The following is an 18,129-nucleotide window of genomic DNA, read 5'->3' as shown; positions in this document are numbered from 1 at the left end:
GTTTCAATCCAAGCTCAAGTTGATGCCTGGAAAGTTAAAGTCTAAATGGATTGGGCCTTACATCATCATGGGACTTCGAGCAAACGGAGCAGTTGAAATCCAGGGAAGTGCACCAAATTCCATACCTTTTCTTGTCAATGGACATAGGATAAAGGTCTTTAGGGATAGCTCAGAGTTGTGTGTAGTGGACGAAGTGCCACTACGCGCACTCTTTGATATCACCTAACCAGTCTAGGAAGGAAGTGTTTTTAAAATATCTCCTGGGTCTAGTAATTAAAAGTTTGACCATACCCTGATCCAGGAAATTTTGAGAACACTTGACAACAATTTTGTAAATATTTAATTGCTTTCTTTAAATCAAGAAAAATCCAAACAAATAAAAAATTTTATTCTTCCAAAAATATTTTCGAAACACCAGACCCATCGGGAATGTTTTTGATGCTGTCATATCCTAGACCCGGGAGTTTGGCGTTTCATATTTGTTTTTTTTTAGTTTGATGTTTTCTTTTAGTGTGTTTTGGCAGAAGGAATTTACTTGAGCAAGGAATTGTGGGGTAAAAGAGTTTTGGAGGGAATTGACACCGGTCCGGATTTCAAAGAGCACTTTATGGGGAGGCGTACGGTCGCTGGCGTCACCACCTGCACCCGCCTGCAAAGGAAACTGTCCTCTCCAATGCCTACACTATGATCGGTTTTGGCCTTTTTATTTTTTTCATTACTCATTCTCTCTCCAAATATTCTCTCTCCCAAATCAAAAACCCCAAATTTCAATATCTCTCTAACCCTAATCTGAAAATTTCGCCCAAGTTCTTTTCAAAATTTTCTGCAGAATACCATGGATAACCAACAAGGAACCAGCAGCGCTTCTGGATCCGCCGAGAAGAGTGCGGCGGAGTTCATGAATGAACTATTTCAGAAGTTCGGAGGGGCCGATAAAGCGATGCAAGCGTTCGCGATGTTTGCAATGGGACAACCCATGCCAGCCGTTCCAACAACCACCGTGACACAACCGGAGGTTGTCGAGACACCACCCACTGCTGTACAAGAAACCGCACCGGAGGCTGCTACCGTTATTCCAGAAGAAACCACCTGTGCCCAGGACACAGTTCCAGAAACCGCCACCAGGCCGGAGGACGATGCAGTGCTCGCCGTTCCAAGATCACCCATTGCGGAGATTCGCGAAGTAGAGACAGATCTGGCCGCGGGACTGACGTTATTGGCCGTAAGTGAACCCAGGTTAGGTTCTGATTCTCAGAAGGAAACCCCTGTTTTAAAGTTTGGAGGTGATGGTGTTTCAGAGGGAGTAAAACTTGATATTTCTGCTGTGAATTTGGTGGAAAGTGTTGTTGGGGGGGTAGATGCTCTTGTTGCGGTAGTTGAGGACACCGCTATTACTGTTAGTAGGATTGAGGGGGAAACCCCTGTTCTGGAGGCGTCTGTTGAGAGGGATGCCGTTGTTGGTGATGATGATGTTCAAGTGGGCGGAGAAGCCCTAAATTCTGAGAAGGATGTCGAAAAGGAAACCCTAGACGTAGTTGGGGGCGATGAAGCCCAATTTACTGAGGAAGATGTTGATGCGGGAAGGACTCCCGAAAAATCTGTGGGCACTGAAGCCCAACCTGAAGGAAATCTTACGGGGTTAGAAACCCCTGTTTATATCACGGGGGCAACTCCATTGTTAGCGGAGGAAAGTGGAGCACTCGATTCTGAGGGTGCTCAAGAAACTGTCGATGCAGGACTCACCATGATAGTGGATTTAACTGAGGTCTCTGAGGAGGCCGATTCGCAGCTTAATCTTAGGGAAACAAGGAGACGGACACGTCGACGTATTCTTGATGACGTTGACGTATCTGCCCAACAAAAGGAAAATGATACACTGGACCTAGCGACAGCCGTGTCTGCGCAGGAAGACTCCCCCAGGCCGAGTGTAAGGGAGAGTGACGAAGAGGGGCGCCGCGCGAGGGCTAAGAAGAGGAAAGGGAAACAAATTGCTTCCTCCTCGACCGAGAAGGAGAGGGGGAAATCTACTGAATCCCCACTTCCTCCACCCGCCAAGGTACCATACGCCACAGAGCCCGAGAATCCTGCCAGGTCCAGTGATTCAGAGGAGGAGCAAGACGAGGATGTACTGAACTTTGAGCCGACGGAGATTTGGATTACAAAAGAGCTGCTAGACGATATGAGAAGATTTGACGATCCAAAACGTGTGGCCATATACAAGGAAAAGAGTGCTGAGGGAAAGGTGGCGAAGTCCGGAAAAATGTACCACCCGGCGGAACTCAAACATATCAGCTCTAACGATGAGTTCAGGGGGTATATAGATGCAATCGGTTTTGATTGGTTACTAAAGCACAACACTTTCGAAGTTCCAGTCGACGCGGCCCGTGAATTCTTTTCCACCTTCCGGTTCAAATCCACCGCCGATTTGGATACGGATTCCATAGCTTTCCGGCTTTTTAATGAAGAACATAGGATGAGTATCCGGGAGTGGACGCTGCGGATGGGCTTGCTATCGAGAACAGAAGATGATGAGGGCCTGTGGAACGACAGAATGGTCGGTCCGCCGAAGTTGACGCCAGGATTTCAGGCACAAGGTGCGTGGGAGTTCTTGACTCACTCAAGAGTGGGTCAATTTAAAACAAGTTTTTCGAAGGCACACAATATAGAAAATCGGGTCCTGCGATTCGCCCAAACTTTTGTTAGCTACAACTTGATGGGCACTGCCAACAACGCCCTGACGACCGCCGACCTTTACTTTACGTGGTGCATGGCCACAGGAGTACGAGTTCATTTGGGCTATTGGTTAGCCCAAGCCTGCCATCAAGTCACCTCCAACCCGTCCAGGCATCTGTACACGTGCCATCTTCTCGGGGCCTATTTGCAGCGCAACATTGTAATTAAAATCAGCAAGGCCTGCCGTGTAGTAAAGATGTGCTCAGCCCCGGAAGTCTTCAATTTCGATTTTTTTATCAACAAGGGGTTGCTGATCGCCCGAGGGAAGGAGGTGTGTTTTTATGAGGTCGGTAAGTCAGAGGCACAAGTCAAGCAGGAACCCGATGGTGTGGAGGTAAAGGATCAAGCCACTGAGGACGAAGTCAGGCTGATGGTTCAAGGAGTTCAGAAAGAGGTTGAGGAGGTAAGGAAAGGAATCGACGGGGTACGCAAGGAAATGACTGAGATCCGAATGGAATTCGGAAAGAGCAGGGAAGAGGCCGCAGTCCTGAGGGGACGTATCACCGATTGGGTGGCTTCGTCCACTGAGCAAACCAACAGGATGGCGGAGGGTGTTGCTTTGATGACGACCATGCTGAAATGGCTGCACAAAAAGTTCCCGGATGCATCAGAAACTATTCCTGGGTCTAGCGGCAACATTACAACGCTAAGTCCAGGAGGTGTGTCCGCGCAGAAGCCATCACAAGGCCCGAGGCCTCACATCACCCCCTCTTCCGCTAGACCCGTGGTCCTGAGGACAGCCATACCCCGACCTACTGATGACAGACCAGTGAAGCCGGAGATGCCGGCCAGGAAGAAAGCAAAGGTGACCCAGCCGACGGTGCCACCAAAGTTTGGCTCCCACGGGGGCCAGACACCGAATTGAATTTCCCCTCAAACCCAAGTAACTTTTTCTTTCTTTTATTTAACAGTTCTTTCGTTTTATTTCTGTTTTACCTGCCAGCATGCTAGGTTCTGTATATATGTGTTGTATGTTGTTCCTTCTCCCACTTAGCCCAATGCTTGGTCTAAGTGTGAGAAGTTTGTGTTTTGTTGAGTGTGTTTCATGTCGCCACTAACTGGCCTGCTTTCCACTTCATGCGGATTGCTTGGGGACAAGCATAAATGAAGTGGGAGGGGGGACGCAGTTAGTGCAGTTAGTGTCTTGTACATATTCTGTTAGGTCTAGGAGTTTGTAGAATTTTTTTTTAGGTTTCGTGTTTGCATAACTGGTAAAATAAATAGCAAAAAAGCCCCTTAGGGAGAGTAATTGAAGAGAAAATACATGCTAAATTGTGAATCCTTTTCTCTTAATAAATCAAAGTCAGTTGGATGAAGTGAGAACGATAGAGGATACCTTAGATAACCCAGTTGTGCAGCCCTACTATAAGAGCGAGTTATAAGCCTATACACTTTGAGCTAACTTGTAAAAAGAATGGGCTACCACTGAATGCTTAGGGAGAAGAGTCTGACGGAAAAAAAAGGGTTTCTGGAGGTATAAGCTGGACGAAGTCCAGGAAAAGGAGGTATAAGCTGGACGAAGTCCAGGAAAAAGGAGGTATAAGCTGGACGAAGTCCAGGGGAGGAGTTAAAATAATAAAACCGGAGGTATAAGCTGGACGAAGTCCAGGGAAAAAAAAATAAAAATAAAAAAAATAAAAAAAAAAAATTAATTAAGGGCAGAAAGCAGTAGTAACCAGACCCAGGAATAAAAAGGAGACGGTAGGAAGGAGAAACTCTCATAACCCGATGCATCAGTGGAGTAACTTTAACTTAAGAGCGATCCGATCCTAACATCCCTGGTGAGGAATGAGTGATCGAGTGAATCTAACAATTGGGAAGTCAGAAGGCTATCTTGACGAACTGACAACTCGACTAGATAGAAGAAGGGAAGGGGAGGAATCTGAGGCTGTAAACGCTTGGATTGACCTTAAACTTGTGGGGATGGCTGCTAGGAAAATACCAGTTTATGCGCTTATGTGTTTTCGTTTCTTTTGTGATTTTTATGTGTTTCGTGTTGAAGTTGTCTAGGTCTAGGAGTCTGTTTTGTTTGTAGAATAGTACTTGGGGGGACCGTGCATTGAAATTCGCCTTATTTCTTTTTCTTGTCTTTCATACTTGAGGACAAGCATGGTTTAAGTGTGAGCAGTTTGATAAGGCTAATTTCATGCATGGGTCTAGGAACTTAATTCGTGATTTTACTGGGACTAACGCACGTTTTAAGCCAGGTGTGTGAAGGAATTCGCCAGGTCCAGGAAAGAAGACCAAAAAATCACAAGGTCGAGGAACTGGCGATTTAGTGAACGATTATGAAGAGAATTGCTCGACGGAGGAAGCTCCAGAGTTGAAGGGTAGAATAGGGATTTCTACGAAGACTCAAGGGCTATGTCCGCATCTATAAAAGGCAGAAGCATGCAAGCTGGAGGGATCTTCCCGGGGGAGACCTCACCACAGCCTGTTGCTTAGTTCACTTTCCACACACACACTTGATACTAGTTTTGAGGAGATCTCAGTTCGCACGTTCGGGTTTTACCTTAGCTTCCGATATGGTGTAACACCGCTCTTGTTAGGAGCGAAGAAACAATTTACTTTCTGCTTTCCGCATTTTGCTTACTCTGCCGAGCTTCGTTGTTCGAAGCTCGGTTCGCTGTTTTCACCGAATAGTTTCTGGTTTAATTGCAAGTTTGATTTTCCGTTATGGCGATTGTGTTGATTTCTGGTTGATCGTTTCGCTTGTTGAGATTTTGGAGTTTTTAAATTGTCTGAGTTGGATGCGTTTCGCAGCTGTTACTGAGTTATTGTAGGACTAACGTTCAGATCTGGGAGATTGGAGTTGGATTGTGGAAGAATTTTGGTTGGATTTGCTGGATTTGTTGGTTGTTGGGTTCGGATGTCTTGGATCCGGAGTGGATCAAGTATTCTGACGTGAATCTGAGTAGTTTCGATCTGATTTTCATGCTTGGTTTACGTGTTTTTTCTTTCATTCCGTCTAGTGTACGCAGATCTGATGTGTTTCCGAGTTGCAGCAAGATAACGGCGACCAAATCTCTATATTCTGTTCGAATCTCGCTTTTGCTCTGTTTTGTTCATCTGCAAGTTTAATTTGGTAGAGAGAATGCATTTTGCTGCGAGCTAGCGTCAGAGTTTGTTAATCTGCAGTTCTTTCCGTACTTGCCACTTTTGGAATTATGGTCCCTACTTTCAGTCATATTCTGTTTAGCTAGATTAGGTAGTTGTTTACACTGTCTAGGAAGTGGTTATGTTTCTTGTTGTCGAAGTCTGAATTTACAAGTTTAACATGTCCTAGGTCTAGCATTTACATTTTCTGCCTAGGTCTAGAGTTAGTTTAAAATTCTCAACCCTTTTGTTGCGTGGCAGCAGCCATTTGTCTGTCCAAAGTCTCTGAGCACTACTTTGCGAGTCCATCTCTGTGGGATCGACCCCACTTCCCTATACTAATTCATAGTATTCGGGTTGAGGGATTTTTTTTTATAATTTTTGAAGGGGAGTCGATGTGTGTCCAACGACCAAGCACTTTATGTTCTCTTAAGTTCCTAGACCTTGTGCTCTAGTGGATTTAAGGAGCGTGGTGTCTTGACCAAGCGCTTGCAGTGATCCATTTCTGTGCACACTCGAAACAAAATTTACCTCTCTTCACCACTCTTCAATTTTCACATTATTAATCCCGTTTTTATTTTTAAACCAAATTCTCGTACTATGTTCAATAATACTAGGCTTGGGGAAACGGTTCTCGGTTCTCGGTTCTTGGTTAACCAAAAACCGAACCTTATTTTTTCGGTTCTCGGTTAACCGAAAACCGAAAAAATAAGGTTGAGGTTCGGTTCGGTTCCGGTTATTAAGTTTAAGCTAATCTCGGTTCCGGTTCTAACAGAGAACCGAAAGGTTAGAACCGAATAACCGTTATTTTCTAAATATTTATATTTATTTTAGTTTTATTATTATTGCGGTGGAAGCACGACCTCAGTCCAAATTTGTACTATCCATCAACCAACATACATGTAGGTCAGTCACAAGAATGAGTTCTCTAAACTCTAAACACAGAGAGAGGATCACTGGTTTGGTACTCACCCAAGACCATGCGAAGAATGCCAGTTGAAACGAGTTCTGCAAACGAAGATGAACCATTCATTATCTGATGTGAACAAAAGTAGAGTAGCTGGATGATCATGATCAAGAAAAAGAAGACGAGTAGTACCTGAAACAAGAGGAGGTGCATGAGGTGGAGGAGGAATCTGGGACGATCGAACCAGAAGAAGTGATCGCCTGGTCTAACAAGCAATGTTCCTTGGATTACATGGGACTTGTCACTAGTGTCTAAGCACATTTTTGTAATGATGCCTTGCAGCTTAGTGCCAACAATGAGCAGCATCTGCGACAGAACATTTTTTAATAGGCCGTATATCGGATTACTATAGCATCAAAGTATGATCTATGTTCATATCTTACCACTAATGGGATGAAGGGAAGCCAAACATAGTTATGGAATACTGCATTTAGAGAAGGGAATTATGTTAGCTTTATCTATTGGAATTTGCAGTGTACAATTGTTTTTTGTTTAAAAGCCTTACCGTATGCATTGAAGAATATGAAGAGCACAGAGAACACCCAAATCCAGAGGCTGAAAAACAGAAGCTGGCATTATCAGTCATGAAATTCGTATCTAGTCGTTCGATTAGCAATGACTGTTGGATGGAGAAGAATTACCGCATACCAACCGCCACCTCAAAATCTTTCTCAAGTGCTCTCTCGATATACTTCTGGAAATCGAAGCTATTTCCTTCAGAGAAATGAGCCTGAATAAAAACAATGATAGCAAAAGAAGGTGACAAGATAATTCAATAGTAACATTCTGAAATATTGTGCAAGTGAAACCGAGAAAGTACGTACTGTGATGAAGCCATGTCGAAGAGTGAGATAGTCTACTTGGTAGACTGATTGAAAGAACTGTTGAAGAAAATTAACCTGCCAAAAAAATTTCAAAATATCGAACGCTAATTGATGCAACCATAGTCTTAAAAGTTTTAAGAGGAATATATTGTACCGGCAGTCGCAACAATCTGTATTGACTCCAATATCTAAGATGTCTCCTTCCAAATGAGGTTTGGTGAATGAATTGGAACCTCCTTGGATCTATATCATTACAAAATAAAGACTTCTTGTAAATTCTATATGTCAAATAAAGCAAATGTCAAAGAAGGAAAAAATAAACATACCATTTGAAAATTGATATTCCAAGGTCCTAGTTTCTGCCTCCCAATGTTCCCATCTCTTCATCTATTAAATCAGTCAAAAAGGTTAACTAGTCATGAAACTCAACCTTCTACTTCAAGTCTGTACTGTACATATAAGGCTTTGTATTTCTTCAGTTTTACTCATTCTTGTCTCTCCCACTCCAATCTCCTTGTAGTATTTTGCTTGGTTATTTTGTCAGCTCTGAGAGAAACCCTTTTGCCCAAAAGGAGGAGGCCACTTCTTTGGTATGACTGCTTCTTCAATTGCCCACGTTGTTTTGTTCCCTTCAAGAATGTTTTTTTATGCGTCTGCAAGCAAAATGTGCCTCTCTTTTAATTTAAATTTCTTTTTCAAACTATTACCGATAGAAACATGTGTTTTTTTGTGATTCTTGATAGGATCCGAATCAGTTTAAGTTATATATTGCATTTGCTTTTGCTTTCTGTGAAAAGTTAGATTGAATCTGATTTCCTTGGTCTCTTATTCTGGATCTTTGAACTCCCAATTTCATTTTGAGAACTTGATGTGCCTCTCTGATCCACCAAATATCAGCTTCTTTTCTCTCCCATGATTTGCTTTTATGTGAGGTTTAATGTGATGATTAGCCTTTACTTGAGAATACTCTCTGGTTCTTCAATGAGACAGAACAAGTTAATACTATCAGTTTTATTCACATAAAGAAGTACACACTGTAATTCAATGGTTAATGAGTTGACTAAAGGAAATATTGATAATTCCTGAGAAATGAAGCAATCTATGTCATATGATACTTACATCTTGTTGAAATATTCATATCACAGAACACAAAAGGAATTTGAGACATATCATAGAACACAAAATAGTTGTAATGATGCAGCTTTACTGTTTTTCATTTAGCATTGCTTTTATTTCCTCAACTGAGGTGACCACCTTCTCCATGAGGGTAACCAGCTGTTGAAGCAAAGAGACTTCAACAGTGACAGCCGTCACAGACCCTTGCTCTGATGTAGCACCAAAAACAGGTTCAGGAGCAGTCACAGCAGGTTCAAGGGGCTGCTTCCCCTTCTCTTTAGCAATCACAGCTTTAGCATGGTACTTAGTACCACGATGAGCTTCAAACGCAGGTACGGTGATATTTCTACTCCCATCAGGAGAGTGGTAACCGTACCCTCTAGATGAAGAGCCAGATCCATACTCACAGCAGATAGAACAATAAACCCTCTCCTGTCCTTGTTCATCACGAAATACAAGAGCCTGGTTTTCGTAAGTTCTAGCGAGCAGACGCGCAGCAGGTGAAAGTTCAGGGGGTCCAACTGCATTAACAAAATGATATCAAATTCAAAAAAAAGACGAACATGCACGGTGTACCTAAATATTCCACATCAAAACCTACAACCTTCTTTCATAATTTATATTATCATAATTTCCACAATTTGTACTGAATCACCCACCTTAATTTGCTGTTTGACATAAGTCATAACCAAATAAAAATTGTTTAATTTAAACAATTTTTATTTTTATTTTTTCAGCTTAGTTGGTGATTTTTTACTCTTGTTTTCTCCTCAAGGTGCTATATTTTAGTTGAACTTTATCATTTTTATACCTGCATAATTCATTGCATCCTCGGCTTTAAGAATATAAAAGAAAATGAGAACAACTAACTTTTTCTATTTTTAATCGAGGGATGTCTTCTGTTGTGTTTGAACTTTGTTCTCCTCCATAGAAGAGATGGATGTCGTGTGTGCAGCTGGGGAACGGTAAAGTAAAAGAGGGGCGGCGATTCCCAGCTCATGGAGAATACGATTCCCAAATCACCGGTCAATTATTTTATGGAGTGTTCGAATGAGAAAAATGAAAGAGGAATCGGAGAACTATAGTTCGTGGAGTGTTCGAATGAGAAAGAAGAAAGACACGTTCTTTATTTTGTTGATTAGGCACACAAAGGTATCAAACATAATGTTCTAGACTAAAATCGTCGAACAACTACTCCTATATGCAAGACTAATTTCAGACTTTAGTTTTTAAATAATACTCCCTCCGTTCTATGTTAATAAAGTCATTTTTCTATTTTGGGAAATTCCAAGTTAGTTGAGTCATTTTTATTTTTGACAAAAAGTAATTCTCTCTTTTACTTTGTTATTTCTTCATCTCTCACTTTATCCACCATCCATTTAACACATTATTTTTAAACTCCATGCTGAAAAGAAATGCATCTATTAACAAGGAACGGATGGAGTAATAGCAAGTGTTGATTGCATAGTAAATCAAGAGTATTTTATTGAAGAAGTCAAACTGCATTTCAATCAATACTATGCATTCATCTAATTTATTTTAAAATATTGAAATGATCCAGTGTTTAAGTACAGGAAAGAAGTAATCAACAAGATTGGTGTTCCAGCTGTTCCAAAACTAGTAAGTTGCTATTCAGAACAACGTGACATGCAATTCGGATCAACCTATAATAACTCAAACCTCTTATGAGTTTTTAAAAGAAAACCTAAGTACTTAGGCGTTGATTATTCCTCTGAAAAATGAGTTGATTATTCAATAGTATGACATTTAATTTAATACCATGATAATGTCAGTTGCCAGTTGCCAGTTTACGGCAAATATAAGTAATGCTCACCTCTAAATCATTGCTTTCACCAAACAGAGATGCCTAAAATCTCTATTAAACTTTTTCCCAACGCGCTTTTTGAAGGTATTTTTATTGTTTATAGAAAATATCCTTTTATTTTTTTAATACCAACTCACATATTAAATTGCCTGTTGTTAATCAGTAGTGCCAAACACAAGTAAGGATTTGTTATTTCGATATCATTTTCAGACATTTATAAATAAGTAACTCTCAATAATTTTCGCAAGTCGCAATTGGGTTTCTCGGTTTATTTTTCTCAAGAATAAAACTCATATAAGTATGTTACATAACATTTATTTCTATATACTATGGCTCAGGAGTTGAAATTTCATGTTCTTTTGAGAAGCCTAGCAACTATACTATTACTAATGATGGATTAATTGCATGTAAAATTACAAAAATTAGTTAAATTCAAGTTTCTTTTGTTGTAAGTACTTATCAAAATTAGAATAACAAATCATGAAATTTTGTAATTACCTAAGTTAAAGGTGTGAGGTAAATAAAAAGATACCTATTTTCATAATTTTATAAACAATTAATTAAGTCATTAATAATTTATTTTAGTTTCTGGATATGTATGTACAACTTTTAGCAAAAGCTTAAATACTTAAAAAAAATTGGTTAGTGGGCTGTCTCTATAACCATATATTTACATGGAATATTATGCAGATTCGGATTTTGGGGTGTCGGTTAGAGCATCAGCAACATGGCTCGCCGGTGGCCCGATCTCGTCCCGGCGAGACGAGCTATCTCATCGCGCGGAAGGGGCCGGCTACAAGCTGTCTCGCCACGCGCCAGCGCCACGTGGCGCGCGCTGGCGCTAGGCGTGACGCCCACTCGCCGGGCCGCGAGTGGGCGTCGTCACGATGACGTCATAATTTTTTTTAAAAAAAAAATCCAATTTTTTTAAAAAAAATAAAAAAAAATTTTAAATTAAATTAATTTTAATAAACGGTCATATGACCGTTTGAAACAAACGGTAACAATTTTTTTTAATTTTTTTATTTTCCTATTATTATTCTATAAATACTCCATTCCTCTTCCATTCTCCATTCTACACACAAACACTACACTCATCTACTCTTCTCTCAAATATCTTCTCTCCAATTTTTGTAAAAATGTCCGGCGATGGAAACTTCAGCGGCGGGTTCGACTTGAACGCGTTTGGCGATTGGGCGGGCATGTACAACGTTTTGGGTACTACCGATACCGGTTTGTCGCGGGGTACCCAAGGCTCGACGACTCCGGCGGCGTACCAAACACCACATTTTGATGTGGATGCATACTATCGTCCCTCCCCCCAGAGGTACGGTTCGTCGCCGGGATTATCCCAAATTCCGGAGAATTTTCCTGATGAACGCACTTTGGGATACCGGCCGATATGTGGAAGCTCCGCCAGGATCGGCGTCAATGCCGAGGTGGCCGAGGAGGAAGAGGACGACGACGAGGTTGTGGTGGACGCCGGCCGTCATCCTTACAGCTAAAAGGAGACGTTGGCTCTGTACGACGCTTGGATCACCGTCTCGTACGATTCTGTCGTCGGGAATCAACAAACCCGCAGGTATTACTGGGCAAAAGTCACCGAACTTTACAACGCACGACGGCCGAAGAAGACCTTTCCCCGCAACGTGAAGATGCTCCGCGGTCATTGGGACCGATGCGACAAAGCAGTCAAAAAATTTTGCTCGATATACAGGGCAGAAGAGGCGAACTACCAAAGCGGAGCCAGTGGAGCCGACATTCTGAGAGCGGCGTTGCGGGTCTTTAGAGGCGACATCGGAAAAGATTTCAAGCATGTAGATGTTTGGTCGCAAGTCCATCACCTTGAAAGGTGGCTGGCAGTGTCCAGTCGGGCTCGGGCTCGAGCTCGAAACGCACGAAGCACACGGCGGGTGGCCAATACTCGTCTAGTGAGGGCGGCTCAGGCAACACCTCACAAGAGGGCACGCCAACCGATGATGCAGGTGGGTCTTCCGGTTCACGACGTCGGCCGCAAGGGACCAAGGCGGCGAAGGCGGCTAGAGCGAGGGGGGGAGGGAGAGGGAGGGGCCGCGGCGAATCAAGCGAGTCGGGCTCGGGCTCCGGCACGGGCTCGAACACCCTAATGTCCATGTACCTGCTCGCCACGATGGCTGACACTTCAAAAATGGGACCTCTCCAATTTGAAGCCCATATGGACGACATTGCGCATATGAGAGCTCAACTTGGTATTCGGCCTCGATCTAACTTGGGTGCACCGCCACCGACTTCGGGGGATGATTCGCCGGCGGAGTAGTTTTATAATTTAATTTAGAGTATTTAAATTATGTCTTTTTTTTTATTATTTAGGATTTTAAATTATGTATTTTTTTATTTTTTTAGCTTTTTAAATTGTAATTTTATTTTATTTAATGAAGTGTGTTTTTATTAATTGAATTTGTTGGAAATAAAAATAAAAATGAAATTGAATGAATAGTTAAGAGATGAGATGGTTAAGAGATAGATGGATGCATGTGTTGTCTCTTAGTTAAGAGATGTGCTGAAAAGTACAGTGAGACCCATGAATAGTTAAAGGATGAGACGGTTAAGGGATGAATAAGAGACAGCGTTTTGGATGACCTTAAACCCCCTTTGACTGGGGAAATACATGTAATTTTCTAATTGTTGCTACGTTTTAGATTGATTGTTTCAAGTCTGTCTGTTTTTGAGGTCAGCAGCCGCTGGGCCATGGCAAAGCTACCCACTTTATGTGCTTTCTCTTTCCCTCTCAACCTTCTACTTCAAGTCTGCACTGTGCATTTAAGCCTTTGTATTTCTTCAGTTTCACTCATACTTGTCTCTCCCACTCCAATTTCCATCACTGCTTTTACCTTGTAGTAGTATTTTGCCTGGTTATTTTGTAAGCTCTGAGAGAAACCCTTTTGCCCAAAAGGAGGCGGCCACACTTCCTTGGTATGTTTGCTTCTTCAATTGCCCACGTTTTTTTGTTCTTTTCAAGAATATTTTTTTGTTGTGTCTGCAAGCAAAATGTGCCTCTCTTTTAATTTAAATATCTTTTTTCAACTATTACTGATAGAAACATGTGTTTTTTGTGATTTTTGATTGGATCCAAATCAGTTTAAGTTCTGTTGCATTTGCTTTTGCTTTTGCTTTTGCTTTCTGTGGACTGTTAGATTGAAACAAACAAGTCATTCATACTAGATTGAATCTGATTTCCTTGGTCTTATTCTGGATCTTTGAAATCCCATTTTCATTTTGAGAACTTGATGTCCCTCTCTGATCCACTAAATATCAGCTTCTTTTATTTCCCATGATTTGCTTTTATGGGAGGTTTAATGCCCCTTTGATGATTAGCCTTTATTTGATAACGCTCCTTGGTTCTTAACTGAGACACAACAAATTAATAGTATCAGTTTTGTTCATATATGGAAGTACACACTGTAATTCCATCTATGAGATGGAACACGAGCTTTCTTCTTTATTTAAGTTTCTCGTTCATCCTTTCCGGTTGATGGTTTTTGAGTTGACTAGAGGAAATTTTGTGAATTCCTGAGAAATGAAGCAATCTATGTCATATGATACCAACATTTTGTTTTATGTTGAAGCATAAAATTGGACTAGTGAGCAAGTGCACTGGAGCCGTTTCGTATACTGTTGTGTAATTGATGTAATCTATGATTTGTATAGGGTATTGCAGTACCAGTCGGAGGCTTTGAGCATTAAGCATGGGTTCAGGAGTTTGGTTTAAGAATATAATCAGCAAAAAGAAGGTGAAGGGTGGGGAATCAGGGAAAGTCAAGGTTTGAAGCTCTAATCCAAATCTTTGGTTATCTTTGGTTATCAGGGAGTGGCAACATCATGACATGTTATCTGAATATTCAAGTTCAAGATATCTGAAGATTATTTGGTCCATTCTTCTTGGTGAAAGTTTATACATGCAGTTTTTTTCAGTTGCCTGATTGAATACGTTTAAACAAGGTTTTTTTACTCAAGATAGGATGCGATTTCTGATATTGTTATCTTTTTCCATATTGTTGAGCAGAGTTATTCATCCCTTGAACACATAGATGGCTGCAAAGAGGATCTCTGCTCTCTCAAAGGGTGCATCGCAGTAGCCAATGGTGCTTGTCTTGACAATCAGGGCAGTGTTGGTCTCTCCAGAGAATATGTTGCCGCTAGAAAGATTCAGACTGCATATCGTGCACATGCTGTATGTTATCCCTGCTCCCAATTGCTCTCGTTTTAGTACATGGTTCATATTTTATTTTGTCTTACCTAGTAACTGTGCTTGTGCTAATACATAGTACGAAGGATAGTTGTGATAATATTCGCCATTTTACGTGCACAATAATTTTACGCAGTAAAATGATATACGAGTGTCTGCTTATAATAGCCGCATGGATTCCCTGACTAATGCCATTTGTCAGTCTTGGGAATTTATTTTCAAGCTCTATCATTGACTGTATTTTCCTCTCCTGCTTCAGGCACGGAAAAGTCTTCGTCGAATGAGAGGAACTGTAAGGTTACAGAAGCTGGTGCAGTGTGATTCCATTAAGAATCAAGCCTCGGCTACATTGAGTCACCTGCACTCGTGGACCAAGACGCAGGCCCAGATTAGAGCACGTCGTGCTAATATGGTTATGGAAGGCCGGCTTAAGCAGAAGAAGCTGGAGAATCAGTTGAAGCTAGAAGCAAAGCTTCATGACTTTGAGGTAATACGACAGTCTTTCTCTATGGAATATTTGATGAGGATTTTACGTAGTTATTTGGTCAAAGGCTTTAAACCGAATGTGAGTTAGACCACCAATTAAGATAATAAGAAATATGGAAATATGCCAAGATTTCTCCTTATGTCTCTACATTACGGCTAAAAAATGATGCACTAAATGAAATATTCGCTCTTTGTTTCATTCCATTTCCTTGTGGGGAAAAACGTAACTAAGTTAGGGACCCAGGATAGAGTGTTATTACTAGGGAAGAGGAGAAAACGAAGGATGCATCAATGTCGTTTCGTTACATGCATCAATAGTAGGATTCGTGCATAGGAAGCCTTGTATCTCCCCTGATATATCTTGATTTCTGATTTTAAAGTGGTTCTTTTAGATATAGAATGATGTGCCTCAGTATTTTGTCGCTTGAAACTACATGCACACCACATGATGTTATCCGTAATTGAAATGTGTGACAGGTGGAGTGGAATGGTGGTTCTGAAACAGTGAGTGAAGCTCTTGCAAAAATACATCATAGAGAAGAGGCAGCAGTGAAAAGGGAGCGAGCTCTGGCATATGCCTTTACTCATCAGGTTTGTCGAGTTCTAGTATCTACGGGCTTCTTTTTCATTTCTCAAACCAAGATATAACGATTAAAAAAACGCGTACAGTGGAGGGCCAACACAATCCCAAGTTTCGGACCAGGCAATAAAGAACTCAGTAAAGAAAGCTGCGGCTGGAGCTGGATGGATCGTTGGATAGCTGCTCGGCCTTGGGAAAGCCGAGTTGAAGCGCTTAACAGCCCCCAAAAAACACAGCTGACCTCCCGGCCCCCAAAACTGATCTCTCCTAACGGAAAGGCAGTTAAAAAAATCATTTCCCCTACGAGGAAGGCGCCAGGAAAGGCCAAATTGATCTCTCCTAATGGGAAGGCTGCCAGAAATGCACGCAAACTGTCTTACGACGCAGCTGCTGTTAAAAAAGTGAGCGTGAAGAGTGAAGAGAAGGAAAAGAAGAATGAAAAGGAAAGCTCTTAACTCCAGTTGCTTCATTCTGAAGTGTTGCAGGAGAAGTTAGCAAATGCATATGATATCAGATCAACGGGAAATCGAGTTTTGTTTACGGTTTGACTAGCTAAGTGTGGGCTGTGCATTTGCAACAGAGTTTGTCAAAGGGGAAAAACTGAAGCAGAAAGAGGATTTGATCTGAGCTCGGCCTGCAGGAAATACTCTCTTTTCTGTCTTGCTAATACGCTGTGATTTTTTAAAGTTATTGTCATATATTAATATATGTAATTAATCGTTAATTCAGTGTTTATATTTGGAAGCGTATATATTTATGTTGGTCTTGTACTTGGAAACCGATGAAAGGATTCTGTGGTGAGATGGTTTCGTTTGTAAATTGTAACTTACTAGTGTTTTTTGTTTATGAATTGCTCTCTGCATCCTCCAAAGTATTAGTTCTAACTATTGGTAGATATTTTTTTGTGAGATAGAAGGTAGGTTGTGGTTAATAATGATCAGTTGTGAAGTTGCACTGTAAAAGGATTTAGATAATAAACAGAACATATTTCTCAACTGAACCACAACTATTAACTGGTGTATGTATGATTCAAAGGGTCTAGGGTTCAAGTTTGCGATGACACCGTCTTTAAATTCTTGTTCATTTATCAATAAAAGATTACTAATAAATTGAAAGTCCCGATTCAAATCCCCTAAAGGCAGATCATATAATTATTTCCTTAAACAATAATTCATTCGCGTTTTGTTTGATCTTTGTCTTGCGAATTTAAGACGAAGAAAACTTACACGGATAAAGTAGAACCACAACTATCAATTGGTGAATGTATGATGCCAAGGGTTTCCTGGCAGACGCCGGACCAGCGTGTCGGACGTCCGATCGGGATGTCCGTCATTAGGCGTGCGACCGGCGGACGTAGCTTGCGGACACCGGAGTTCCGCAGCTTTCCGACAACGTCCGCCATTACGGTGCCACGACGGACGTCCCGATTTTTAATTTCTTTTTAAAAAAAACTATATATATACTGCTCGTTACAAACTTTATATATACGATTTTTTTAAAAACTCTAACGCTGCTTTCCGACGACGTCCGCCATTGCGGTGCCACGACGGACGTCCCGATTTTTAATTTTTAACTTAAAAAAAAAAACTCTATATATACGGCTCGTTGCAAACTTTATATATACGGCTCGTTGCAAACTCTATATATACGATTTTTTTTAAAAAACTCTAACGCATGTATTATCGTCGAAAATGAAGGCCTAAAACATATATTACTGTCCCTCGTTTGGCTAGCGGCAAACTATAGAGATTCAAGGCATAACATGTACTTTGTTAGAATCATTTTTTGGTTTGAGATGTTTTTTTTGGTGAACTATGTACTTTTTTTAAATTTAAATATGTATGTTTTTTTTAAATAAAATCGTTGCATTTTCCCCTATTCGTGTCGAAATTTTAATTCCATAAATTGCATATTTGTGAATTTGTGACTTTTATTATTGTGGATGTCCTTGGGGATATCCTTGGGGATGTCCGCCATTGTGCAGTGGGATGTCCTTATGACGTGTCAGTGCGACGGGAGATCCTTATGACGTGGCAGAAGGTGTTTTTGCAATGTCTGTCGGGAAGTCCGCCGGGACATCCGTCCCATTGTGGATGCTCTTAGGGTTTAAGTTCACGATGACGCAACCTTTAAATTTATGTTCATTTATCAATTAAAAAGTCACTTACGAATTGAAAAGTCCCGATTCAAATCCCCTAACCGTAGACCATATAACTATTTCCTGAAGCAATAATTAATTCGCATATTGTTTGATCTTTGTCTTGCGAATTTAAGACG

The 18,129-nt window shown here is 41.1% G+C and overlaps 2 protein-coding genes across 2 annotated transcripts; one reads left to right on the top strand and one right to left on the bottom strand.

The window, feature by feature from the left end:
- Window positions 1–6,640: 6,640 nt before the first annotated feature.
- On the bottom strand, window positions 6,641–9,560 carry LOC121791612 (MLO-like protein 6). The gene is made up of 11 exons (XM_042189484.1): window positions 9,548–9,560; window positions 8,875–9,257; window positions 7,947–8,007; window positions 7,775–7,863; window positions 7,621–7,695; window positions 7,438–7,526; window positions 7,302–7,351; window positions 7,180–7,220; window positions 6,929–7,102; window positions 6,802–6,837; window positions 6,641–6,709 (listed from the first exon to the last, which is right to left on the bottom strand). Exons 1-11 carry the CDS (start codon window positions 9,558–9,560, stop codon window positions 6,641–6,643), a joined length of 1,080 nt encoding a protein of 359 aa, XP_042045418.1.
- Window positions 9,561–13,280: 3,720 nt separating this feature from the next.
- On the top strand, window positions 13,281–16,723 carry LOC121791613 (protein IQ-DOMAIN 5-like). Its single transcript, XM_042189485.1, has 6 exons — window positions 13,281–13,513; window positions 14,249–14,361; window positions 14,604–14,771; window positions 15,046–15,273; window positions 15,750–15,863; window positions 15,942–16,723. Exons 2-6 carry the CDS (start codon window positions 14,287–14,289, stop codon window positions 16,305–16,307), a joined length of 951 nt encoding a protein of 316 aa, XP_042045419.1. The 5' UTR covers window positions 13,281–13,513; window positions 14,249–14,286; the 3' UTR covers window positions 16,308–16,723.
- Window positions 16,724–18,129: the final 1,406 nt, after the last annotated feature.

The sequence above is a fragment of the Salvia splendens genome, unplaced genomic scaffold (genome assembly GCF_004379255.2).
Source record: "Salvia splendens isolate huo1 unplaced genomic scaffold, SspV2 ctg852, whole genome shotgun sequence".
NCBI lineage: Eukaryota > Viridiplantae > Streptophyta > Magnoliopsida > Lamiales > Lamiaceae > Salvia > Salvia splendens.
The sequence above is the reverse complement of the archived record's forward strand: the minus strand, read 5'-3'. Positions and strand labels throughout refer to the sequence as shown.

What these genes read in the sequence shown, in the direction of transcription:
- LOC121791612 (XM_042189484.1), bottom strand. An exon ending in GGAATATCAATTTTCAAATG is followed by an intron (nt 7,864 to 7,946) that starts GTATGTTTATTT and finishes GTAATGATATAG; the next exon opens with ATCCAAGGAGGTTCCAATTC. An exon ending in CATATTCTTCAATGCATACG is followed by an intron (nt 7,221 to 7,301) that starts GTAAGGCTTTTA and finishes CTCTAAATGCAG; the next exon opens with TATTCCATAACTATGTTTGG.
- LOC121791613 (XM_042189485.1), top strand. Translation starts at nt 14,287, where the DNA reads ATGGGTTCAGGAGTTTGGTTTAAGAATATAATCAGCAAAAAGAAGGTG. An exon ending in GGGAATCAGGGAAAGTCAAG is followed by an intron (nt 14,362 to 14,603) that starts GTTTGAAGCTCT and finishes ATTGTTGAGCAG; the next exon opens with AGTTATTCATCCCTTGAACA. An exon ending in CATATGCCTTTACTCATCAG is followed by an intron (nt 15,864 to 15,941) that starts GTTTGTCGAGTT and finishes AAACGCGTACAG; the next exon opens with TGGAGGGCCAACACAATCCC.